The 27548-nt window shown below is 41.0% G+C and overlaps 1 protein-coding gene across 5 annotated transcripts in view; it reads left to right on the plus strand.

The window, feature by feature from the left end:
* The window catches only part of KCNQ4 (potassium voltage-gated channel subfamily Q member 4), a 332459-nt gene that overhangs the window by 211533 nt on the left and 93378 nt on the right, over positions 1 to 27548 (plus strand). For all 5 annotated transcript variants that reach the window (XM_082246982.1, XM_082246978.1, XM_082246979.1 and 2 more), the window contains exon 3: positions 694 to 820. In XM_082246982.1, coding sequence (XP_082103108.1) covers positions 694 to 820 — 127 coding nt within the window. The remainder of the gene's footprint in view (positions 1 to 693; positions 821 to 27548) is intronic.

Raw genomic sequence — 27548 nt, forward strand, 5'->3', positions numbered from 1 at the left:
TAGAGGAACCGCTGGAATTTAGGACCCAGCAGCTCCTCCCTATCCTTACATATAACATCACTCAACATGGCGCTGCATAGGCCTGAAGAAGGAGCTCCGAAAACACGTTGCCCACAGCATCCCATCACATCCAGGAAGTGACTTCAGAGGAGCCGCCCATGGGTTCTACGGCCCCAGGAAGTGCCAACATCCGTCTGCAGCGTCCCCAGGAGCCACATCTGTGAGAGGCCACCCTGAGCAGTTTCACCACCGACAGGGATGAATTATTGCAGTGCTTACTGTTACTACATACCATTGATACCTACATTCTTGTGAGTTCATTTCTTGTGTTTTTTTTTCAATAAAGCCCATATATGCTGCACTTCGTTTGGTGCTTGTGTTTTCTCCTAGCTGTTTCCAAGCCCCTTCTTGCTTGCACACAAAGCTGCCTCCAAAGTGAGCTTTTTTTTTTAACTTTTCAGGTATGGACATTCCTTTCTAGACTTTGTTTATGGACTCTGCATAAACTGTGCCCTATGTTCTAACCAACTTTTTAGTTAGTTGTTCCCACCTGTACTTCTCATTCGCAAAAATACCATTGCCTTCTTCTTTTTTTTTTTTTTTAATGTTGTCAATATTACAAACCTGCTGGTGCTTTTATTAATGCACATTTCAGAATACTGAGCAGTTTACCAACTCTTCTATATGCTCTAGGAATTTGTGATGATTGTCGTATTTGGCATGGAGTACGTCATTCGAATCTGGTCGGCTGGGTGCTGCTGCCGGTACAGAGGATGGAAGGGGCGTCTAAGATTTGCAAGGAAGCCTTTTTGTATTATTGGTAAGTTACAAGGCGCTGAGATACTAATCAAATTATAAAAAAAAAAAGAAAATGGAAATTCAGTATGTATATGTATAGCATCATATGAAGATTTCCAAACTGATCAAACTCCTTATTGTTGTAGGTGTATATTTGAAATGTATTTAAACTCAAAGGCCACATGCATGTTTGGCTTTGTCAATCTCAGATTCCTGTGTTTTCAGGCACCTGGGAGGCATTCTGTCCTGCTGGCAGCATCCTGTCAAAATCTATGACAAACTGAAATATGTGGCAGCTGGATTTGGAGTATACATTTCTAAATGCATATGGCCATAAACTTTAGCACAGCTAGGTAATGCATCCAGCCACTGCGTCTTTCAGCCTGTCAAAGATTTGGCTGCAAGATTGACTGCTGGCATTTGGGCTGAATGCTGCCTCCCAGGTGCCCAAAAAGGCTGGGATTGATAATGACAGGGAAAACTGCTGTGGGCAAGTAGCCTAACAATAAACTTCTGTTCTTCTCCAGTGTGCAATTAGATTCTCTGCAGTGTTATCAGCCCTGTCCAAATTGTCTGTGAACTGCAGAACACCTCCCTTTATGTTTTGGAGATGATGAGGAAGGGGGGTGATCTGTATTCTTAGCACACTTATTGTCCTAGAGCAATGTTTCTCCACTCCAGTCCTCAAGTACCCCCAACAGGTCATGTTTTTAGGCTTTCTATTATTTTGCACAGGTGTTTTGATCAGTTTCACTGCCTTAGTAATTACCACAGCCGTTTCATCTGAGGGAAAGCCTGAAAACATGACCTGTTGGGGGTACTTGAGGACTGGAGTTGGGAAACGTTGTCCTAAAGTGACAATGCCATTCGGCCATAGATACAGTACAGTAAGTAAGCACTGTCATGCTAGAACAGGATGTATCTGACTGCCAGGAACACCAGATTTAAATAAAGGGAACATAAAAAAAGACTTAAAAATTAAAACGAATACAGCCAACAGATCTAAGGACTAGTAAACTGTAATATATACAATTGTTATTCTTGGGTTTCGATATATTTTAAATGTATTTGCCTATGTATATTTGCTTGTATGTTGGCTGGTCTTTTCTTCCTCTTTCCCTCCATTGTTACTCCCTGTCTACAGATGTTACAATTCCTCTGGGACACATGCCTTTTTTCCTCCTTCCATCTCACCCCCGTCAGCACAACAGCTGCACAGTGGGCTTTTGTCTCCCCTTATAACGGAGCAGGAAAGTTTGAAGAGATGTTTAACTGGGAAATATCGCAGAGCCAGCATTGTCATGGCTACTAGATAGATTGTTTGAGGTGAAATAAGGCTGTTCAGCAAGTTTTTACACAAAGAACGTCACAATTTCTTTATATCATGAGAGAGAAATACCATAGAGCAATACCCTCATGCTGCACAACTGAAATAGTGATGGAGAATTCAGGTGAATATGTATGCAGTAAAAATACAAAACCTGTGCTGTATTGTATTAAATCAAGTCTGCAAGCAGTTGCAGTCATTTAATAAAGTTGTAATCTTTTAACAACAGAAAAAAAATGGCAAATTTATTTTTCAGACGGGTACAATTATACTGCAAAGAATACAACTCAGCATTTACAGTAAAGCATTGAACTTAACGATAAAGCTTTAAGCACAAACCATTTGCTTTGCAATAGCTTCCAAGTAACAAGAAAAGCTGTCACACGAATGCTTCGTTTTGATGTGATTAATTACAGCATGACAGCCATGTACAACATGGTAAAATGCTAACGCGTTTCGGCAATAGCCTTGCTCATAAATATAATACAATTGCAGTACAAATATACTGCAAAGAACACAACTCAGCATTTACAGTAAAGCAGTGAACGTAACAATAAAGCTTTAGGCACAAACCATTTACTTTGCAATATCCATACACTAATGTACTTATTTAGAGTTGAAATCAAGTCTAAAGTTAAAGGCAGGCTATTTATTGCAGAGAGGCAATGTCTATTAGCAATAAAATAAACCTACATGCCTGCTCAGTGTTCTGTAGAATGTACACAGAGTGCCGTATGCGCAGCTCATTTTATATTCCAGGACAGTAAGTGTGCCAGAGTGATCAAACTCCTGTGCAAATGCGATATCCCCCACGCACACATCCCTAAAAATGGCTGTAGTAATTCAGGGTGGCTGCAATGACCACCGGCTGGAGACCGCAGACAATCAGAGTGAAGAAATGTCATCAGCACACCAAGGATTCCTCAAAAGGATCCAAAGCTTTATTCACATGGTTACACGGTACACATATGGCAACGTTTCGAAGCCTTCGTCAGCCAAGTGAAACTCCTGTGCATGTGCAGGGGTGAAGTCATCCCACACCAGTCAATCAAGAGGGGTGAAGACCGCCACACAGAAGAAGCTGAGGAGAAGATGCCAGCGCCAGCAAGGGACCTTTTGGCATTAGATAGATTGCAGTCAGCAAAACTAAACTCCTAATAAGTGAAAATAGAAGAACCTATGCGCTTGACCATATACCAGATGTTATAGATAAAAATGAGTGGTAGATATAGAGTAAAAATTAGGGAATTAGAGGAATTAGCAGCCAATTCTGTATAGTGTCACCACATACATAAATAGATAAAAGGCAATAAAATCGGCGCTCAATTGATCCCCAATAAAACCTGATAAGGAACTCACTTAAAATATACACATCAATAATAAATAACAAAAATGTGACATCAAAATAATAGTGATGTGATAAAGTGCATAAGTGCCAAAGGTGCATAAAAATGCATAAATAGGTGAGAACAGACTCCAATAAATAGCAGCAAAAAAGCTATAACCAATGATAGCGAGCAAATGTCACTATAAAGGAAAAAGTGACAGTGAATAAAGGTGCCAAGTGATGGTGGACTGATCAAAGTCACCAGTAAGATATGATCCAAAGTGAAAATAATAAATGAATGCACAGTGAAGGAAAACAATATATGACTGTGTAATAAAAACTGTGATTGTATGAGATAATTATACCAAAAAAGACAATAAGTAAAACCCAAATACTCAAAAAAATGTGAGGGTAAAAGCACAAAATGAATAACGTAAGAGCAAATGTTCATATATGATTCATAAGTTCATAAAAATGACAATTCCATAAAGTGCTGATGTGCAAAAAAATGCCGAAAGTGCGGGAAACTGTGACCAATCACAATGTGCGGGAAACTGCTTCTCAGGTGATGGTGAGCATATATCCTAAATGAGTGAAATGGCCGCTCACCTCCAAAACACTCTTTAAGAGTGTTTGTACCAATAGGTAGCAGGGTCTCCAATAGGGTGGTGAACTGTCCTGTAGTGGTCCCTTTAAGGTAGACTGTAATGATCCTTATGGGTAACCAGCATCAGAGATCAAGGGAAAAGGATATCCTATGTGGGTTTCAGAATTAAACACCAAATAAAGGTAAGGACTTCATAGTGTAGTAAGTTTAAATCAAGCAATTTATTTATAAAAGCATACGGTGATCAACTCACATTTATCTTCATGGTAAAACAGCATATGGTCAAGGGATCCCTTGATAAAGTCACGCTGCGCTGTGACGCAACGCGTCGGGAGAAGCCGTCCGAGGTAATTTCCGGTCCACAGCCGAGACCGGAATTCGCTATATTGAAGCGCCATACCGCTTGCCACGCTACTGTTTACATGCTGTTTTACCATGAAGATAAATGTGAGTTGATCAACAGCTGCACATACACACGCTGTTTATGATTGGCAGTGTGCAGAGACGGCTTCCTGGTGGGCTTGATCCGGACACGCCCGAGCCCATCGCTATTAGTATTCATGCTGGGTCCAGTCTAAAAGCTCCCACCACATGTCACAAACAAGGCAAGGTAATTGTTATTAAGTTAGGTGTGAAGCAAAGCAGAAATTTATAACAACGCAGGTCCTTAAAGCGGAATTCCACCCAAAAGTTGAACTTCCTCTCATTTGCTTCTCCCCCCCCCCCCTCCGGTGCCACATTTGGCACCTTTCAGGGGGGAGAGGGGAACAGGTAACTGTTTTTGACAGGTACCCTTCCCCACTCCCGGGAGACGGCGCCGCTGCGCTGTCCCTCTGAAGTTTTGCCCCCTCCTCCTTCCCCCGCCACCGAGCCAATCCGAATGCGCAGCACGCTTAACGCATGCGCATTAGCGACCTCACCGGCAATGGCGGTGGCAGCACCCGACAGCCGATGGAAACATCGACTGTGGTGCCAACATCGCTGGACTCCAGGACAGGTAAGTGTCCTAATATTAAAAGTCAGCAGCTACAGTATGTGTAGATGCTGACTTTTAATTTTTGGAGGGGGAGAGGGGAGGCTGGAACACCGCTTTAATATGTTTAGACTGCCAGCAGAAGTATTTAAAGCTGAACTCTAGGAAACCCAAAAATCCCCCCCTGGCAACTGCACATTTCTGTCTAGAGCAGCAGTCCCCAGCCCTTTTTGGCTGATAAACAAGCTGATAGCCATTGGTTAGGATTTTTTTTTGGTTTCCGGAAGTCTCCTGAAGTAAGGGTTTAGGTTTATCCAAATTTGCTGTGTTAGTTGCCAGTTGAAGTAGTTTGGAGGCATCATACAGGTAACAACAGCAAGTTAGAATACAGGTTTAAAGAACAACAATATGGCAAACAGGAAATCCCTTAGGCAGCTTTTTTTCACTATTATTTTTTCACTTGCTCTGCATAATCGGGAAAACTAGATGGTTGAATCAGACACAATTAATACAAGCCACTTAAGGTGTGCAGTCTTTAGAGCAGTTACCTTGAAAATGGCACGAGATGGAGTAAGGATCATTTGTCCCCGCAGGGTTCTTCACATGATCACACACAGCATATTAAATATGCTGAAAACAGCTTTTTTTTTTTTAGACCGTTGTGCATAGCTACTTTTGGTTTTGTGAAAAAATATTTTAGTATTCATTGATCATGCTTCTTTACACAATACAGTCAATATTTGCTCTGGTTGAATTGACAAACTTTTGTGGATTCTACAAATCTTTTATGACTTTGAAAACTAGTTTACATAAGTATTAAACATTCATATGCTTTCCTTGTAGAAATATGTTGTGTCTGTAACTGAACTCTAGCACATCCCAGTTATACCATAATGATCAGTGTCTGAATTAGGATGAAAAGATTTGTAAACTATAGTAACCCCATATTGTTTTTTTTTTTTTTTTTGCTGCATTTTAGCAAATAAATGTACATATTGCTCTTATACACCAGTGCCTGGTTGTAAAATTTATGTACAGTGCCTTGAAAAAGACTTGAGACTGAGGTTCACCTATCCAGCAGGACAATTACCCTAAAATACAGCCAGAGCTACAATAGAGTGGTTTAGATTAAAGCATATTCATGTGTTAGAATGGCCCAGTCAAGGTCTAGACCTAAATCTAATTGAGAATCTGTGGCAAGACTTGAAAATTGCTGTTCACAGACGCTCTCCAATCTCACAGAGATTGAGCTATTTTGCAAAGAAGAATGGGCAAACATTTCACTCTCCAGATGTGCAAAGCTGGTAGAGACATACCCAAAAAGACTATTTGCAGGGAAAGGTGGTTCTACAAAGTATTGAATCAGGGGATCTGAATACAAATGTATGCCACACTTTTCAGATATTTATTTGTAAAAAATTTTGAAAACCATTATTGTTTTTCTTCCACTTCACAATTATTTGCAACTTTGTGTTGGTCTATCACATAAATTCTCAATAAAATACGTTTACATTTTTGGTTATAACATGACAAAATGTGGAAAATTTTAAGGGGCATGAATACATTTTCAAGGCACCGTATTTTGTAAATCCTCTATTGAGATTTTATGAACAACCTATAAATTCCTTTTACTCTTTTATATAAAAGAATTTTACATCTTTAATTCAAAAATCTTTGAAAACATGTTAAAATATTTACTTTTACAGTTTTAGCAAAGCAGGAAAGAGTTTACAATGAGTATTATATATATATATGCTGGGGGGTATTACTAAGTCAATTGCATGTTACATGGCTATACAGTTCTTCATAATAGCTTGCAAAAAAAATGGAATTAGAAAACAAACGTGTTTTGAAATTTTAGAACCTGTTTCTTCCTCAGGGATGTATCCTGCCACCCTGCAAAGCAGAAAAATCCCAGAATAATATATAATTGATAATAACAAAAAATATAATCCAAATAACTTTTTACCTTACACCATAGTTACAACAGTAGCATTGGACCCATTGCCTTCCAGGGCACTAACACCCCAACCTGCCTCCCATATGGCAGACTACTCACCTGCAAGGGCTGCAAATGCCCATAAAGATGGAAAATGCTATAATGAGAACCTTAATCCAACAACAAGACAGAAGGAAGTGTCTCCACTCAGTACATCATAAAACTCTTGGTAACAAACCTATACCCCTGCAAACACCCTCCAGCGATATAAATCAATATTATCATTATATCCAATGCTGTAAATTGTACTATTTATAAGCATCTTGTTATATGTTATTCAACTACACAAAGAAAAAATTAAAAAGTCATAATAAAGACATAATAAAGATTACAGCACTGGAGTCACGTGTTTGTGGTTACTAAATATAGCAAACATTAAGTGTAGCCATATCACATCTATTAAAGGTTACCATCTTGGCCCCAAGATTGTGAAAAACTTACAGCATTGTTACCTTTATCCATCTATACTCCTTCCTGCCGGCTGCTTGTTGCACAGATAATTGCACCTAATGGCCTTAGATGAAAGTCCCTAAAAGGACACTAGGGACAAACTAGAGAGCCCTGAGCCCCCCCCCCCCCACGTAAGCTGGTCTCAAAATGCACTCTGGGACACAGTCCACTGCAATCGCCACCGCCATCGCCACCCGGAGGCACCTCTGAATGGCACTGGTTTACATATAACAGAAAAAAAAACACAAAATTAAATACAACAATATCTGATCCATTCTAACAATTATGCTCCAAACAGCCCCAAATGTTATTATTTAGACTATATCAAAGCACTTCATTTGAGAAAATAGGAAAAACATGGAGTGTCAGACCTAAGCATAGCCATAAGAGATTCCAACTTCTACCTTTACTGTCTCCAGCTCTATTCTACTTAATGTCTCTTTTAGTCTGTCAAGTTCTTACCTTGCCCTCCTGTTGGCAGCCATATTGGACATGTGCAGACTGCTGCCTCCTATAAACTCTGATTGCATCATCACTTTCCTGCTGCCTGGGTTTCGCACAGTGATGATGCTGCACACCTGACTATATCTAGCATCTGATGGGTTGCAGTCCTTGCCCTTGCGTTTGTGCTCCAAGGTTCACCTCTGCTAGCAGTCTTCTGTTCTCCGTGTTCTTCCATGTATGACCTGGCTTGGCTGACGACTCTCCTGGCTCTCAACCCCACATCGGCAGACAATCCCACATCGGCAGATGACCCCGCATCGACAGACTACCCGCTTCTGAACTTGACCCCGGCTTGGATGACTAACCCCTTCTGCACTTGACCCCGGCTTGTTCCTGCTCTCACTTCCTCACTCTTGCTGTGCGTTTATTGTTGTTTGCTCCAATAAACTGCTTTATTTTACCTGTATCCCCGTGTGGTCTGGTTTCCTTGTACCCTGACAGTACACAAGGGCCTTGAATGCAGATGATGTAGGCTCTCCTACGCTCCCCATGCTGGTTACCAGGCTCGATCAACAAGATCACCTTTTTGGGTCAGTTCGCTCAGGCGTTGCAGATGTTGCTTGCACGCACAGCGCACCTTGCTCCCGGTGCTGCTGGCCAGTGGTTCCTCCTGTTGTTGCAGCTGTTGCTGATCCTGTTGCTGTTCCTAATCCTGCCGTTGCAGCTGGAGTCGCTGTTACCAGAGGAATGACTGGTTCGGCTCCCCTTCCACAGCGCTATGGGGTGAACCAAGTCAGTGTCGTGGCTTCCCAAACCAAGTGGGCATTTATTATGAGATGGTTCCTCAGGCGTTTCCTTCTGACAGGTCCAAGGTGGGATTCCTAATCTCGTTGCTCTTGGACAAGGCCTTGGTCTGGGCGAATCCCTTATGGGAGAATGATAATCCTGTAATACTCAATTACCCGAGTTTTGTTGCCTCCTTTTGTAGGGTATTTGATGTGCCTGCTTGCACTGCCTCTGCTGCAAAGCCACTCCTGTCCATTCAACAGGGTATACGAACCGTTCCAGAGTATGCCATTTAATTTCATACCCTGGCAGCAGAGGTGGGCTGTACTAATGAGGCTCTGGTGGCTGTCTTCTCTTGGTCTCTCCGATGCATTGAAGGACGAGATTGTGGCCAAGGATCTCCCTGACAAGCTTAAGGCTTTCATTTCCTTTCTTATTTTGATTGATACCAGACTCAGGGAGAGACCTCCTGGGGATGGTGCTTCTCCTGAAATCTTTTCCGACCCGTCCAGGAAACGCTCGCACCTAAGGTCCTGTCAGGGACAGATCTTAGGTGGATTTTCCTCGTCCCCGGTTTCCCATAAAGATAAACCGCTAATAACAGTTGTCCTCTCCTGAGCAGTGGGTTCAGTGGTTACTCATGCATTGGTTATTTTTTTGACAGTACGCTTGCTACTGCAAATTCCATATCCTTGCAGCCCTCAGTTTCTTCACTAGTTATCGAGGCGATAAATGGCAGACCCCTTCAACCTCCACAGGTTACCCACGAGACTGTTTCGGTTGATATGGTGCTAGGGGCTGTTCACAGGGAGTCGACCTGTTTCCAGGTTATTTCGTCTCCACACTACTCCGTTGTTTTGGGGTACCCTTAACTTTCAGAAACACAATCGGTTAAGATCCTCTCTTGGTCTCCACAATGTGGCGCTGTTTGTATCCATGGGCCATTTAAGGTACTTTGTACCTCCTCGGATTCAGTGATTCCTACTAAATACCGTGAGTATCAAGATGTATTTGACAAGGTGCGTGCTGATACTCTTCCTCCTCATCATCCGTACGATTGTGCCATATACTTGCAACCTGTTGCCATTCCCCCTCGTTGCAGGGTTTATCCTCTCTTGGCTGCGTAGAATAAGACCATGGAGGAGTACGTTGTGGATGTGCTTGCCCGGGGGCACATTCGCAAGTCCACTTCTCCAGCAGGTTCCAGGTTTTTTCTTCGTAAAGTGAAAGGGGGGTGAGTTGAGACCTTGCATTGATTATAAGGGCATTATTCGCATCACGGTCAAGATAGCATACCCAATTCTGTTGATTACTGAGCTGTTCGAACACCTCAAGGAGCAACTGTCTTTACCAAGCTTGACCTAAAGGCCGCGTATAACCTCTTAAGGATCAAGGAGGGCGATGAATGGAAGACCGCATTTAATACCAGAATAGGTCATTACGAATCTCTGGTGATGCCTCTTGGTTTGTGCAATGCCCGCTGTCTTCCAAGAGTTCATCAATGATGTCTTTCGTGATATGTTGCAGCAATGTATGGTAGTCTATTTGGACAACATCTTACTCAGACTCCATTGAATCACATTACCTGGATGTTAGACGGGTGCTGCAATGGTTACGTGAGAATGGGCTTTTCTGTAAGCTTGAGAAACGTGAATTCCACCTGTCTCTTAGGTTGCCTTCTTGGGCTACTTTGCACATAATTTCTGCTTAAGGGTTCTCCATGGATCCTCAGAAGGTTTCGGCTGTTCTGCAATGGCCTCGCCTCAGTGGTCTCTATTCCATTCAGCGTTTTCTTGGGTTTGCCAACTACTATTGAAAATTTATCAGGAACTTTTCCTCTTTAGCTAAACCTATCTCAGATCTGACCAAGAAGGGCAGCGATTCCCACAATTGGATGCCTGCTGCCATCAAAGCTTTCAAGGCCCTCAAGTCGCTTTCGCTTCGGCTCCCATTCCATCTCATCACATTCCTGGTTTTCCTTTTGTCTTAGAGGTGGATGCGTCTAAGACGGGAGTAGGAGCCCTCCTGTCTCAGCGTCGGACACCTGATGGACCCTTACTTCCTTGTGGGTTCTACTCCAAGAAGCTGTCTCCAGCTGAATGCAATTACAAGATTGGAGACAGAGAGCTCTTGGCCATTATCCTGGCTCTCAAAGAGTGGAGACACTTTCTCGAAGGTTCTGGTGTTCCAGTTCTCATTCTCACTGATCATAAGAATCTGACGTATCTCTCATAATCCAAGAGGCTCACACCCCGTTAGGCCAGATGGGCCTTTTTCTTGTCTCATTTTAACTATGTAGTCTCCTATTTACCCAACTCCAAGAATGTTAAGGCTGATGCCTTGCCTTGCAAGTATTCAGAGTTCTCCAGGGAGGACTCCGTGTCAAACACCGGTCATACCTTCAGATCATATCCTGGTTGCCACCCACACCAACTTAAACTCTCCTCTTAGGGAACAGATCTTGGCTGCCCAACCTGTTGCTCCCACAGAGAGACCTGCTGCCAAATGCTTTGGAGTATGAGGTTAGCAGATACTTGGATTCTCATCTGTTCCGAGATCAGGTTCAATGCCTGGTGCACTGGAAGGGTTATGGTGCTGAGGAGCGCTCCTGAGTTCCCTCTGCTGATGTTCATGTTTTGCGTTTTCCATGCTCGCTTTCTTTAGAAACCGTTTTTTGTTCCGCAGAGGAGAGGCCGTTGAAGGGAGGGTACTGTCAAGGTCTTACTTTGCCTTCCTGTTGGCAGCCATCTTAGACATGTGCAAACTGCTGCCTCTTATAATCTCTGATTGCATCATCACTTGCCTGCTGCCTGGGTGTCGCACAGTGATGATGCTGCACACCTGACTACCCGTATCAACCTTGCATTGGCTGATGACCCGGCATCGGCAGACTACCCGCTTCTGGATTTGACTCCGGCTTGGATGACTACCCGCTTCTGGACTTGACCCCGGCTTGTTCCTGCTCTCACTTCCTCACTCTTTCTGTGCATTTATTGTTGTTTGCTCCAATAAACTGCTTTATTTTACCTGCGTACCCCTGTGGTCTGGTTTCCTTATACCCTGACATAGTCTCTCCTAAACTGTTTTCCCAGAGCTAAACCCATCAAGAAATAGTCTGTAACTTTAAGCCTCATTTGGGCCTGGAAGTGTGGTTGCTTTGAAATGGTTGCTCTAGCGTGTTTCCAGCACTTTTGTTCCAACCGCCCCCACCTAATCGGATGTGTATCCTGTCTAGTGCTGCAAAGTGTACTTTAGGCATCCTATAGTTATGCATCTTTGCCACATGCCTCCCCACTGGTAAATACAAATTGCCTTTTTGCATGCTATATACATTTTTTTCCCCCCAAAACTCCTGTGGTGTTTTCCCCACATAGAAGGAGCTGCATTTACATTGCGTGAGAAATAAAACTCCGCTAGTAGGGCAGTTAACAAAATGTTTAGGTTTGAATTTTTTCTCCCTTTGGTGACATAAATTCTTTTTCCCTCCTTAAAATTTGCAATGCGCGCAACCCCCACAGGGAAACGTACCTGGGTCTTTGCATGGGTCCTTATTTGTGTTCCACTTGTACTCACTCTGGACCAAACGATCTTTGATTGAATTGGCCCTTTTTTTTTGTTATAGATGGAGTAGGGGTTATAAACTGTCCTACCACATGATCTCTTGTTAGTATTGACCAATGTCTCGTAATGGTTTTACGAATGTCCTGGAATTCATTTGAATACTTTAAGATTATCCTAATACAAAAACTAGAAAATGGCACCACCCAATACTGTGTGTTAAGTGTAAATATTAAATGTGAAAAAAAAAAAATGCGGCTGCCATCAATTTTTGGATAAACCAAAAAAATTTAAATGATAATTTTTGAGGCGCCGAATCCAAAGTGCCATGTGCTAAATGATAAAATATATGCTAATAAATAAAGTGGTGAATGAATGTTAAATCATTTATATGTAATAATAAATAAATAAAATCCAATAATTCAAAGGTGCAAAAAAAACATTCAGTGCACAAAATTACATATATATATAAATTTTGTCCATTCATTCAGAAGTGTAAAAACTGTGAATTGCTGTGAACTTATCCCCCAATCAGAATAGTTTTGCCGTTTCCCAAGAAAATTAAAAATATACAGTTAAACCTTGGTTTGAGAGTAACTTGGTTTAAGAGTGCTTTGCAAGACAAGCAAAATTTTCAAATAAATTTTGACTTGATATACAAGCGATGTCTTGATATACAAGTAGTCTCAAGTCACAGCTAAGTATAAAAGAGAAGAGAGGCGCCTCTAAATGTAGAAATATGGTTAAATTTAATGAAGGTACAACATTTAGCAACTCACATGGTTGATGATTGGAACAGGCACATCTAAGGATGCAGGCATCCGGTGTAAAGCTGTCCACATAGACCATCCTCCGCACCGACATCTACATCATCCCTTCAATGCTGCCCCTCGCTTTCAGATCGCTTTACTGCAGGGTGGTCTTCCCGGTCAAGATTACAGACTGGCAGCAGGCGGTGCAGAAGATAGTCTATGTGGACAGCTTTACCCCGGATGCCTGCATACTTAGATGTGCCTGTTTTATACATCAACCATGTGAGTTGCTAAATGTTGTACCTTCATTAAATGGAACCATATTGCTACACTTAGAGAAGCCTCTCTTCTCTTTGATACTCTGTAGCTCCTGCTGGATTTTGCTTCCAATCCCCTTATGGAAGCGGCCATTTGTGGATGGACATTTTATGGTTACACAACCTATCGCAATGCTATAATCTTTTTATATGGACTATAAACTGAAGGACATATAAATAAAAGGTTTTGAAACTAATCATCTGAGTTTCCATTATTTCTTATGGGGAAATTCGCTTTGATATAAGAGTGCTTTGGATTACAAGCATGTTTCCGGAACGAATTATGCTAGCAATCCAAGGTTTTACTGTATATGCTTTCTGCTGTATGGAAATCTGAGTGTACCACCCCTTGTTTCTTATTGTGTCTAATAAACAGTTAAAACTATATTGCGCAATTATATGTTTTTAATTTTCTTTGGAAACGGCAAAACTATCCTGATTGGGGGATAAGTTCACAACAATTCGCAGTGAACCCAGGGAGGCCACCTATCCACTATATATCTAAGGAGCCTATTGCAAAATATAGAGTGAGCTGGGTCCTGGAGGTCCTCTGATTTCTGGTGAGTTACCCTCACACTAACAGGTGAAGGAATATTTCAAGCACAAGCACTTTTCTTAAGCAAGAAGATCTATTCAGCACTTTTTGTCACTTTTTGCGGTGAAATTCTTTGCACAGAAAAAAACTTTTTTGTACTTTATGAATGAATGGACTCAATGCAAAATGTATATATATATATGTCATTTTGTGCACTGGATGTTTTTTTGCACCTGAATTATTGGATTTTATTTATTTATTATTAATTATTTAACATTCATTCACCACTTTATTTATTACCATATATTTTATCATTTAGCACATAGCACTTTGGATTCGGCACCTCAAAAATTGTCATTAAGATTAACCTAGTTACTTTTTCTTTGTCTTTTTGTACATTTTTCTTTTTGAAGATCAGATCTTCTATTTTTGTTCTATTAGCTTGGTTGAATACTTTTCTTAAAGTTGTTTTAGCGTATCCTCGTTTAAGTAATTTTTCAGTGATTTTATTTCCCTGATTTTGAAAATCAGTATTATTGGTACAATTCCGTTTTAAAGAACTGACTTTATTTTATTGATTTCTTAAGGAATTCGGGATGAAAACTGTCTGCATATAAAATGGTGTTACCAGTGGTTTCTTTCCTATATAATTTTATCATAAGTTGACCTCAAGTTTTTTTATGTACAAAATTGTCCAGGAAATGTATCTCCTGGGGGTCATAGTACATAGAAAAAATAAATGATAACTATAAAAAAAAAAGTTGTTGATGTATTTATGCCATGTCATAATATAGCAAGTATACATCGGCAAGTGTTTGCCTGAGAGAAATTTTTTCTCCCATTCTCCCAGGAACAAATTGGCGTAGGATGGGACACAATCTGTCTCCATTGCTAAGCCTTCTACCTGGAGGTAGTGGGAGCCCTGAAACAAACACAATATGGTGGAAAATTATTAAATTAAATATAAAAATATGAAGAACTATATAGCCTTGTAACATGCAATGGTCTTGGGATGACCACCCAATATATATATATATATATATATATATACTCATTGTAAACTTTTTCCTGCTTTGTTAAAACTGTAAAAGTGGATATTTAAACACATTTTTAAATATTTTGGAATTAAAGATGTAAAATTATTTTATACAAAGGAGTAAATGCGATTTACTGGTTGCCCATAAAATGCCAATAAAGGATTTATGAACTGCAAAGTGTTGAGGGATGAGAGCAACCCCTAGCAGAGTAAACTATCTTATTTGTATGTGCTGTATGTATACCTTCATGTGACAAAACAATTACTATTTTTTGAAACCCTTTGTTAATCTACCATTGGAAAATCAGGGGTCTAAGGCCCGGTGGAAAAATCAGGTTGAAGAATATTGAAGCCACTGGTGTGATGAGAGTAAACTGTGTTTCATTTCTAATCCTTCCCATAATGCCAATGAATGCAATAGGAAGGGGCAAAGAATTGTGTTCTAAATGTGGGCATGATCCACATCAAAGTATCAATTGGCTGTGAGCGGAACATCCAAAAACAAAAATGTATCATATTGCAGCTTACCAATCCCTAAATGAGGTACCTGCATTTGTTTTTTTTTTTTTTCTAAGACACTTCCTGTCTTAGATGGTCATCATGAATAAATGAAGAAGCAATGAATTCACCCTTGGAAGAGCAGCAATATCAATCTGGAAAAGAGGATAGTGTTTGATGTAATAGCAGGTCTAAGGGCTGTACACACTGAATATTGGGCAGCATATAGAAACGGGGCGACATTCAGCTCGGGCGCAGCCTGTCCGACAGAAGCTGGCCAAAATTATGTCGACCGGCTTCAGTCGAAGGGGCATGATGGAAAAAGGCCTGCCAATAGGCATTCGATCAGCGCTTTCTGCCAATGGCGTGTGCTCTGTCAGAAGACAATAACTCGGGGGGGGGGGGGAATCACTGTACTTACATCGCATAGTTAGTACAGTGGCTCCCAAGCTCATCAGGTTTTTTTTCATTCAGCCAGTTGGGTTGAACAAAAAAAACGAATAGTGTGTACTAGGCTTTAGATGGAGATACTAGCAAATTTTTAAAAAAAAAAAAAGCCAACGTCTTGCACTTTTTAGGCAGTTAAAGCAACAGTTTTTCTTTGCTTTTGAGCCTAAGGTTTTACATAAGTAAACAAGAGTTGATCATTGTAAACATCCCTGTTAGAGCCGGTTCACACTGAGGCGATCCGACTTCGGGGAGCGACCTGTGAAGTCGCGTGCACCGCTGTGCACCGCAACTTCGGCGCGACTTGCAGGGACTTCACATAATGGAAGTCTATGCAAGTCGCTCCCAGCTCGCCCCAAAGTAGTACAGGACCCTTTTTGTAAGCCTGTTAGAACGGGTCCTGTACGACTTAATGGACCGCGACCTACCGTGACTTGTCAGGCTGACAAGTCGTCTGACAAGTTGCGCTAGTCTGAATGGGCTCTAAGCGTAAAATGGTTTATCTCAACCTTCTTTTTTTTAAAATATTTATTGATTTTTTTTTTTTTTAACATACAAAATCCAAAAAAAAAAAAAATATTTAAAAAATATAAAACAACAGTATTAATGCAGCCAAATACCTGGGAAGAACACGCAAATACATTATATAACAGTTTAACAAAAAAAAAAAAAAAAAAATTACTTTCTAAAAGGGAAATAGAAAAAAAAAAAGGAAAAGAAATTAGAAAGAAAAAGCAGAATTCAAAATTCAGCCTGAGCCGGTTGAGGTAGCAGCCCTCATATTGCCAAGAGAGTTGGCCATGTCTCTAGTAGGATACCATTCAGAGAATTTAAAGGGGCATATCATATCCAACAGGGTCTCTCCTGAGAATGTATATTCCAGAAATGATCTCCATCTGATAAAAAATCTCGGGGTAGTACGAAGATTTGATAGCATAGCATCAAGTCTTTCTAGTTGGCATAAGGTTAACAAAGATTGTTGAACCTGTGAAAGGTTTGGGGGGGGGTGGGGTTGATCCAGTTGGCCATGATGGTTCAACGTGCTGCCAAGAGACAAAGGTGGGTCCATTGTGAAAGGAAAGTAATGGTTGAGCCCGCCCCAGAAGTAGGGGAGGGTATACAACTAAAAAGGCAGGTAGTAGGGATCTTAGGTAAGCCCATACCCGGGGGGACTTTGCAACACGGGCATTGAGCTTGGGTGGGATCGTCCGGACAATGGCGAAAGGGATAAGAAGCCCGGTGCATTATTCTAAAGTGAGTTTCTCGCCAACTTTCAGAAATAATGTTGGCGTGTATACTTTTATAGCTCTTAAGGAGCTTTTCCGATAATGTTTCATCCCCCAGAATGTGAGACCATTTTTGGAATAATATCTGTTGGATCTTGCCTAAAGAGTGAAAAACTAAGTGCATGTATAGAGTAGAAATGGAATATTCTTTTCGGTGAAGCACTACATCGATGAAAGAGGACTGAAATTGATTTGTTCCATATCTACAACAAGTCCGCAAAAAAGAAGTAATTTGTAAATAAAAAAAATAATGAGAAGAAGGCAGAGAAAATTCCTGTCTCAGTATTTGAAAAGGCTTGAAATGGTTAGTAGTGTTCTCATACAACGAAGAGACTTTAATTAAACCCAAAGATGACCACTGTCTGAAGGCTGCTGGTGTAGTGGAAGGAGTGAACATGGGATCACCTTGAATAGTAAGGTAACTCGAGATATTAGAGGGCAATCCTCCACACCGCCCACCACGCCACCACTGTATCTCTGATAACAATATTGTTTTTAAGATGGGCCGGTAGCGCCCTAACAGAGGAGTGAAGGATGGCTGGCAGAGTGTATGGAGATACCAGTGCGTCCTCAAGCTCAAAGTTGGAATATTCTGATGCTCCTATGAGCTAATCGAGACCTTGTCTAAAAAACATGCTAAATTGTAAAGGCGGATATCAGGGAGACCCACCCCCCCCCCCCCCCCTTCAGACCTAGGGAGAGAAAGTTTTTGTAAAGCAATACAAGGTTTTTTCAAAGACCATATAAAAATATTCAGTGCTCTATGTATTCTCTGCACATCAGAGTGCTTCAAAAGTAAAGGAAGTGTCTGCAATGGATATAAAAGACGTGGAAAAGAAACCATCTTGAATAAATGGCATCTCCCGAAGAGTGAGAGAGGGAGGGTCGCCCAAGTCTCTAACTCTGAGACAATTTAGAAAATAAGTGGTGGGAAGTTGAGGGTGTACAAAGATGATGGGTCCCTTCCTATGCGAATACCTAAGTACATTATATATTGAGAGGCCATGGCAAATGGTGATGATCTATGCCAGTGGGCGGACAATTGAGGATGTAGGTCTAATACCTCACTTTTCTCAAAATTTATCCAGAAACCTTCTAACTTCCACTTTTACTGGACAGATTGGTCTGTTAAAAAAATGTGAAAAATAGCACTCTTACTGTCTGAATCAACAGGTGAAAAAGAAAAAGCCTAATACAGATACCACATCTAAGGATTGCTAGGCTGCAATATAATACAGGTTTGTTGTTGGGTTTAATACCCCTTAAATATCCATTGTGCCCAAAGGTAAATTCTCAAATCTTGCCTCAAGGGTTAGAGAATGCAGGCTATTAGAAGTCCATAATATGTGTACTGTGCCATGGGCTTAAATATACAATACCCAGTCCTATCCTTGGAGGATAAGCCACAGGGCCATAGTAAATGGCTGAAGGGATGATGGCCCAGCTCTACTGAAGTAAGCTGAAGGACCAACTGTCTGGCACCAAAACAGGCAAACCCTCGGACAACTCCAAACGATATGCAGAAGTGTACCCTCTTCTGAAGAACAGTGACAACACAGGTTGAATGTTTGCAGGAAAATCTTATGGAAAACTGCAGCAGCCTTATACCAATGTGAGAGGATCTTAGCCTTGCTCCTGCAATTTTTTGGCTATGGATGACTTGTGTGTAAAAAGGATGGCTGTCAATTTGAACAGAGAAGGTCATACCCAGTTCACTCTCCCTTTTCCGTGAGACAAAAGATGGGGTGTGAAGGAAGGTTCATTGCATAGGTTTTTAAAAGAAGTAGTGTCCCAGATAGGGCCTGTTTGAGCTATGGTAGTCGTCAGGAAGTGGCAAATCTAATACCACCCATATGTCAGCAGGAGGATCTACCATCTCCTGAATAGACAAGAGTGGGAAACAGCATTAAGGATTCACAATGTGTAGGATGCAAAATTTGCCTGCATCATGGAGTCGATCCATGTGTCCACATTCATCAAGAAAATGCAAAGTGTTTTCTGATTCATGAAGGGGAGATTGTGATGTCACTACTCCACCTACTCTAATCAGAGAAAGCTTTGCATTCATTGAGAAAATGCAAGGGTTCCCTAAATTGTGTCTATACCAAGCAGGCAACGCCCTGTGTTCAGTAAGTGGAAGCACCTGGAAAACTTCAGTGATCACTGTACAAGAGGTGCCTACTACAGTGATCTCCAGCTTCCACAGGAATTCCACACATATGGCACATATATACTTACATGGTCCAGGCTGAACCAATGTAACTATGAAAAAAAATTGCCATACCTAAACTTCAACTTTAATGTCAAAAAGTTTAAACAGAAATGGATTACAGAATACAGATTTCCTTTTACAGTACTGCAGGCCACACGGAAAAGCACACCAATTTCTATTAGAGAGGTTACCAGTACAAACATATAGAATACTGACACAGTGATAATTAATACAAGAACAATCATATTATGATGAAACTGAACTGAACAAGAATAACACAATCAAAGTGTGACTAACCTGTATTAGGCAAAACATAGTTTTTTATTTTTTTGTAGAATTACCTCCTCTGTGCAGTGGTTTTTTACAGAGCAGCCCAGATCCTCCTCTTCTCGGGTTCCTCTTTGGCGCTACTGGCCCCTCCCTTCTGCTGAGTGCCCCCACAGCAAGCAGCTTGCTATAGAGGCACCCTAACTGAGCACCAGCTCTCTGTGTCCATTCAGACATGGAGCTGCAGCTAGGCCCTGTCCTATCTCTCTTCATTGGCCCACTGAGTTTAATTGATAATAGCACCCTGCTGCTGTCTCAGCCAATCAGGAGGCAGAGTCCTGTACAGCCGAGTCTCTCATGCAACTTCGCTGGATAGAGAGGGGCTCAGGTAAGTGTGACTGTATTCACCGTCACTAGAAGTGAAAGACAGATACTTAAGGGACACAAAAAATAGGGTTTGGATAACTTCAAATGGGAGAGTAATATTTATCAACAATATCTCTCAAGAACTATGAAGATTCAATCCCACTTTACACTGTGAGACCTATAGCCTGTTGCCATGAAGTTTGTGACACCTAGATGTGTATTCCATGTACTTCAATGAAGGAGACAGAAAGACTGTCATTGGCAGTCTTGTCCTATTGTCTATCTATAGAGGTGGGATGTGTATTGTGTGAAGTCTGCCTGTCCCATTGTTAAATGTTAATGACCTCACATTGTTCTGTCCAGATGGCTAGATAATTAGTTCAGGTTAATTCTGTTTCTGTATACAATTTTATCTGCATATGATAAAGTAATCAGGCAGAAGGGAGGGATACACTGTATGGGAGTGACTGAGTGTAAAACTCTGTTTTTATTGGATTGTGAATTTCATGTCCTGTTCCCCACAAGGTTCAACTGGGCGGTAACCTTATTGGGGGAATCTGCTACAAGGGATTGCTATGCTCTTCATACTCCCTTGAATAATCACTAAGCTCTTGTAAGAGATTGTTCCTGTTCCTGTTCCACTCTCTGGGGAAAGAGAGGTTCACCCACTGGAGCCTGGAGCCTTGTCGTAGATCCAGGGTGGGTAGGAGACGGCGAGACCCAAACCAAGCTGTGGCGGTTTGTGGGGTCTGCGGTGGTTATGGTGTCTGGTAGAGTGCTTACAGCCCTCGGGAAGCACAAGGAGCATCCATCAATGGAGGTACCCAGTCGGGGTGCCAGTTGATCCATTTCAGTAAGTATTAGGGGGGCTCAGTGGCGCTGCTGCACACAAGATGTTTTTTTTATCTTACTTCATATAATGCAGTAAGATAAAAAACCATCTGCCTTTACAATCACTTTAATGGGAGCTAGATGGTAGCGCTCTCCCATGGTCACACTGTAAAGATTAGAGCTCCCACTAGCTGCAGCCTAATAATAACATTGCTGGGATATCTATTCATTTACCTGCTAAACTACAATGGTCAACTTTTGTTCATTTAGCTAAAAACTTTACTGTAAAAGGGAAAAACTTTTTCTGTAAATGTTTAACCCTTTCCTGCCCAGTCCTGACATCTCTTTAAATGGGTGTTACACCCAGGGGTGGGCCAGACTTTCCAATGATGTGACCATTGTGATTTCCTGTCACAGCAGTTATATGTGATCGGGACCCATCCCATATATGTATGTATATGACAGCTGGGAGTACACATTAAGCATGCTCTCAGTCCAGAGACTTTGGCTTTCTATGGGTGCAATTATGGGGCGTGTGGCCGTTAAAACCCATATACTGTATGTTACATGGGCAGCAAGAGGTTAAAAAGCTTCACAGGTTAATAATGCAACTGTCCAAAAGTGGCTATGTTTATTCATCATAGATTCAGTGTAAGAGCCAGTGTAGCCACCCTAGGCTGATTGCTAAGTGAAAACAAAGAAAAGAAGCCTAAATAAGAAATCTTATGCAACAACATCTATGAGTTTATAGGCTGCAATATACTATATTTTTGTTTTTGCGTTTAGATATCATTTCATTTAAAGTGGTTGTAAAGTCAGAAGGTTTTTTTTTTTTTATCTTAATGCATTCTATGCATTAAAGGGTAACTCCACTTTCATGGGGAAAAAAATAGCAAATAAAGAAAAAAACTTAATATAGCATATACAATTGTGACACAAGTCATATTGCAATTAAATATTATTAAGAATGACCTTTCCTTTTCAATCTGCAGCTGCTGTAATTTTATGAAAATGTATAGCAATATGGCTTCCTGGAGTTGTTCTGTGCACAGAATGTGTACTAACCACAACCCAGAAACATAATTTCCTGCTTGTGTGATTGGCTCACTGATTTTCCCAGAAGTCTGCACTAAGATACAAGTCAGATTTCAGGCATCCCCTGCAACAAAATTGTCATTTTTGGCAAGATACTCCCAATAGGAACACGTCTAAAGGGATGCAGGCCCAGCAATTTTCCTCATTAGTGCTCTGCAGCTGCACAACTGATTCATATTTATGAAACCACTCCCATAAGACCAACTCAGCACTGAGGCACAGAGGAACAGAGGATTTCTTAAAAATAACAAAAGGTAGGAATCTGCAACAAAGGTTGTTATAATCCTTGCAAAGTACAGTACATAGATCACACAGAGGGGAATGTTTTTTTTCTCAACAAAAGTAGATTTACGCTTTGAGATAAAAAAAAATCTTCTGTGTGCAGCAGCCCCCCTCACCCCCCCCCCCAAATACTTACCTGAGCCCATACCTATCCAGCGATGTTGCAGGAGAGTCTCAGCTGCCGGGGACACTCCCTCTGCATTGGCTGAGACAGCAGCAGAGCGCCATTGACTCCCACTGCTGTCAACTAAAGTCAGTGAGCCAATGAGGAGAGAAAGGGGACAGGGCCTAGCCACACTCAGCTCAGGTGCCCCCATAAAAAGCTGCTTGCTAGGGGGCACTGGTCAGGAGGGAGAGCCAGGAGCGCTGAAGAGGGACCGGAGAAGAGGAGAAACCAGGCTGCTCTGTGCAAAAGCAACAGCACAGAGCAGGTATGACATGTTTGGTATTTTTAAGCAAAAAAAAAAAAACAAGACTTTAGTATCACTTTAAATAGAGGAATGTTAGAACCTCTTTTGGCTTTTTTTGTTGTCTGTTGCAGATTTTTCCTCATTGCCTGCCTGGTAAAAAGCTGTCCCTAGAACAGAAAGTGGGGTGAAATCTCTTTATCGGTTCCCCAAATAGCCGTAAAACCTAATGGGAATTTTGGTATTATTAAACACTTTAAGCCTTTAAAGTCTAGTATTTAGTTTGCAGATGTCTAAATATATTTTCAGTTTATGACCGAATTATATGGCTAATGCAGCAACAACAAAAGCTATATTTTGCAGCGACCAACTGGGAATACGTTATTTTGAAATGTACTTGGCCTATTTTAATCTGTAGGTGTTAGTGAGGACATGCATCTTGACCAAAAGGTTAGAACTAAAAACTTTGTATTTGCAGTGGACATATTTGCATTAGGGTAATTATATGGCAGGAAAGAGAGCAGGAATGCTGTGCAAAGGGCAGTAACCGTTGGCAAGAAGATCCTATTTTACAATGATAGATGATTTCATTATGTTTTCTAGATTACTGCAACTAACACGTTTCCTTTGACATAAATAGACAAGATTGTCAATGATAGGCATGATAGTGAATGCATTGATAAGAAGGTGGAGATCTTGTTTAAATAAAGTAAACTTTATATTAAAACTCTAACTTCTAAAACCACATTATATATACTTATGAAAAGTGTTCACGCTCTAGAAAGTTTTCATGATTTATTGTCAAAGAACGGTGACTACTGATCCATAGAAATAGACGACTCAATGTTAAATTAAACCCAGATCTCTGAAAAGTTATTTCAATAATGTACAATAAAAAAAAAAATGATTCCATAAGTATACACCTCTTTTAATATGACACTCCTAAATCATCACTGATGCATCACATTTCTTTTCTCCCAATGTCATATTATTAGCTTAATGGAGAACATAAGGGTGTAGTCAGTGTGGATTTCAGGTGTTTGTAATATGTGTATCTCCATCTTAAGGCCCGTACACACGATAAGAAAATCTGAAGGGAAATTTCGTTCGACGACCGATCTGCCAATTTTCAGATTGTTAGTATGGTGCTTTTGACAGCCGACTCCGACATTTCGGCTGAAAAAATCCTGATGTGCAGGCTATAAAATTTTTATCGTCCGTCAACACAACATCCGATTTTCGTCTCATTAGTACAGTTTTCGACGGAAAAAAATCTTAAGAGCAAGACTAGGCATGCTCAGAGACGAAAGAACACATACAAAGCAATCCAACACATGACATCACTTCTGAAGTAGAATTCTGTCATACGGGAAAATTCGTATGAAAATAACCTCTTCACTTTCCACATCAGACTAGCATGCCACAAAAAACGGACGACAGCTCGTTCGATAATCTGATCGTGTGTAGGGCTCTTTCACACATGGAGTCCGTCGGACGGACTCCGTTTTTCTCAGTGGGGGATTGAACCGCCGATCCCCCGCTGAGCAGGAGGATGACAGCTGTTCTTCGTGCTGTGTGCGGAGACACAGCTGTCAGTTCCCTATACATTAGCAGATAATATCAAGGGGGGTAACCCTGCGCTAAGTGTGCACAGGAACAATTGATGAAAATGTTCCCAAAACAAATAATAAAAGCAGCTAAACACAGGACCTATAGAAATCTAACAGAGATGTATCAAAAGAAGTGTAGCGCTAATAAAAATTATCACAATAATTCATGAGCACATTTGTAGTGACATAGAAGTAAAAAAATAAATATATATAAAAAAGTCCATAGGAAACGTGAGTCCCAGAGTGGATAATTGATGAAAAGCTGTAGTCCAAAGGCAGAATCCTAATAGATGGTGAGGCAGGAGGAAAACACCCGTGACAGGTACTAAAAGATGGCTGTTTACCAGAATGAGTGGGCCTCCAACTTAATGGACAGGCCACAATAGACTCGGTAGAAAGCTCAGCTCAGACTCTTGCCTCCACAAACACAGGGATATAGACATGGATCCATGCACCCATTGTCAACTTTGGCTCCACAGTGCAGAAGATTAAACTGTATACTCAAATAGGGCTCCAATCATGTGTGATGCCATACACGTGGAAGAGAAAAATTGAGGAAGACCATAGCATAATCCAGTATGATATAGCAAAAAACATTTATTAGGTCACACTTACATTTCAGTAGATAAAGACATGCAGACAGTAAAAACCGCGGCGTCCCGCGGGGAGGTAACAAGCCGGCGTCTAGAGGGGCGTGATCAGCGTGGTGTCCGGTACACCCTGACCGGTTTCGTCAGATGTGACGTCGTCCGGGGCGTGGTTCCCGGACACCGCCTTCATGCCAATTATATTCCCCTTGTGGTAAGCACATCCGCTTATCCCACCAATCATAGCTGACTGAGGGCGGAAGTGTTGCAAATGCACTTCCATGTATGAGGGCGGAAGTGACAACATAACAGGAACCTCTCAGCCGTGTCAGTACACTATCCATAGCGGAGTGGACTAACACCATTAAGAGCACAGAAAAACAATATTACAAATAAAGATAATAGATTTCGCAATCTTAGAGAACCTAAAATTAGATGCTAATATAAAAATATTCATAGGAAAAATGACTAGAAAGTAATGATAGTACTCCATCTAGTATTTGGAAAACAAATTGCTGGAAAAGATTGTTACCTTACAATAGTTGTAAGGAACATATTTCAGAGTGCATATTGCGACACTCCCCATTATCATCAGTCAATAATACCAGACACCTTAAATGTAGTACCTTATATATAATGTTGTTTAGAAACATTAAATACACAGAATTAAACTACCCAGATACACATATTGCACTAAACTTAATTGATTTTAAAATATTGTAAAAACATTCTAAAACCTAAGTAAAACCCAAAAGAAGGGGATATATTAGCAATTATTAATAAAACAATTGATATCCTATTCCACGTTAAGCCCATAGGGAACATATGTTTTAAGAATATAGATCCACCGTGTTTTGGCACAGGACAGTTCTCTCTTAATATTAGCTCCTCGCCAATTAGGAACGTAGTGATCAAAAACCACAAACAGAGTGTTGCGGGGATCCCTGCAGTGGCACAAATCAAAGTGTTTCGAAACACTATGGCCTGGAAAACCTTTACAAATGTTGGCTACATGCTCCCCCATGCGTATGTGCACGGTGCGCAAAGTGCGACCGATGTACTGTTTGCCGCATTTGCATTGGAGCATGTAGACAACATTCGGTGTAGAATAGGTAATGAAGGAATTGATTGAATATTCACTTCCAGTAATATGGGATCTGATTTTTTCTATTTTTCTACCCTTGAACGAGTTAAGGGAGCAGATGTTATACCTCTTACAAGGGTAGAAGCCCTTAAGTTCTGGGAAGAATAACGGTTTCTGAGGTTTTTCAATAACGTTATGGGCCACTTGATGTCTTAAGGAAGGGGCTCCTCTAAAAATGACATTAGGGTGTTCAGGAAGGGCTGGACCCAGAATCCTATCATTTTTTAATTACTGCCCAATGTTTATGTATAGTATTTTTAATTGCATAATGCTGTATACTGAATTAAGTTACAAAGCAATTTTTGAAAGGTTTATTTTCATGGTTGGCTCTCTCACTTGGAGCCAAAAGGGCGGATCTGTCCATATCCGCAACATCCACAACATCTCTAATAGTTTCATCAAGAAGGTCCGGTTGGTACCCTTTATCAAGGAATTTGATCTTTAATTGTGAGGCCTGCGATAGGAAACCGTCAAGATGAGTGCAGTTGCGTCGCAGTCTCATAAACTGTCCCTTGGGGACAGCCTTCAACCACGACTTATGGTGGCAGCTGTCCACAGGGATGAAACTGTTGCGGTCCATTTTCTTGAAGAAAGTGTAAGTGACCAGCCTTTCTCCATCTACCATCAGATTAAGATCTAAAAAACTGATGTGTGTAGTACTGCTGGTGCAGTCAAGTTTGATTCCTCTGTCATTAACGTTAAGTTTAGACATAAAGGAATCCAGAGAAAACTGGTCTCCGTCCCAGAGGAGGAGGATGTCATCAATGTACCTACGCCACAGAACCAGCTGTGGCGGTCGGTCCCTATAGATGACATCCTCCTCCCATCTGGCCATGAACAGATTGGCCAGACTGGGGGCAAACTTTGCCCCCATGGCCACACCTCGGCATTGCAAGTAAAAAATGTTGTTGAACCAAAAGAAATTGTGAGTCATGGCAAAACTGAGAATGTTCAAAATAAACGTGATTTGCTCACTTTTTAAACCACTCAAGGTGTTCAAATAATGTTGTACGGCTTCAATTCCCAACTGATGAGGAATAATAGTATAAAGTGACATTACGTCAGCCATGGCCATGATCATGCCATCTTTCCATACCACGTCCTTAATAATATTAAGAACATGGGTGGTATCTTTTAAATAAGAGGGCATTTGTAACACAAGTGGCTGTAGGAATTCATCTGCGTATTTCCCAACGCGAGAACAAAGGGAATCAATCCCACTTATAATGGGACGTCCAAGGGGCTTAACTGGGTTTTTATGCACTTTAGGGAGAAAGTACATAACTGGCAAGCAGGGGGGCTAAGGGAACGAGGAAGAGCTTTTTCTTCTCCTTTAAAATGCCATCTTTGAAGGCTTGATCAACCAAGATTTGTAACTCTTTTTTGTATTTAATCGTGGGATTATTTCCTAAAATTTTATAGGTGTCTCTATCTCCTAAGATGGTATTCATTTCTAGGACATAGTCATCTTTGTCCATGATGGCAATACCTCCGCCTTTATCTGCTGGGCGGATGACTATGTCCTTATAGTGTTTGCAAACCAATTTGTAAAGCATTGTTGGTGGGAGGTTTTTTAATTTTAATATGCTCAACATCCTTAAGGACAA

This window comes from Pelophylax lessonae (assembly GCF_965119305.1).
Source record: "Pelophylax lessonae genome assembly, chromosome: 2".
Lineage (NCBI taxonomy): Eukaryota > Metazoa > Chordata > Amphibia > Anura > Ranidae > Pelophylax > Pelophylax lessonae.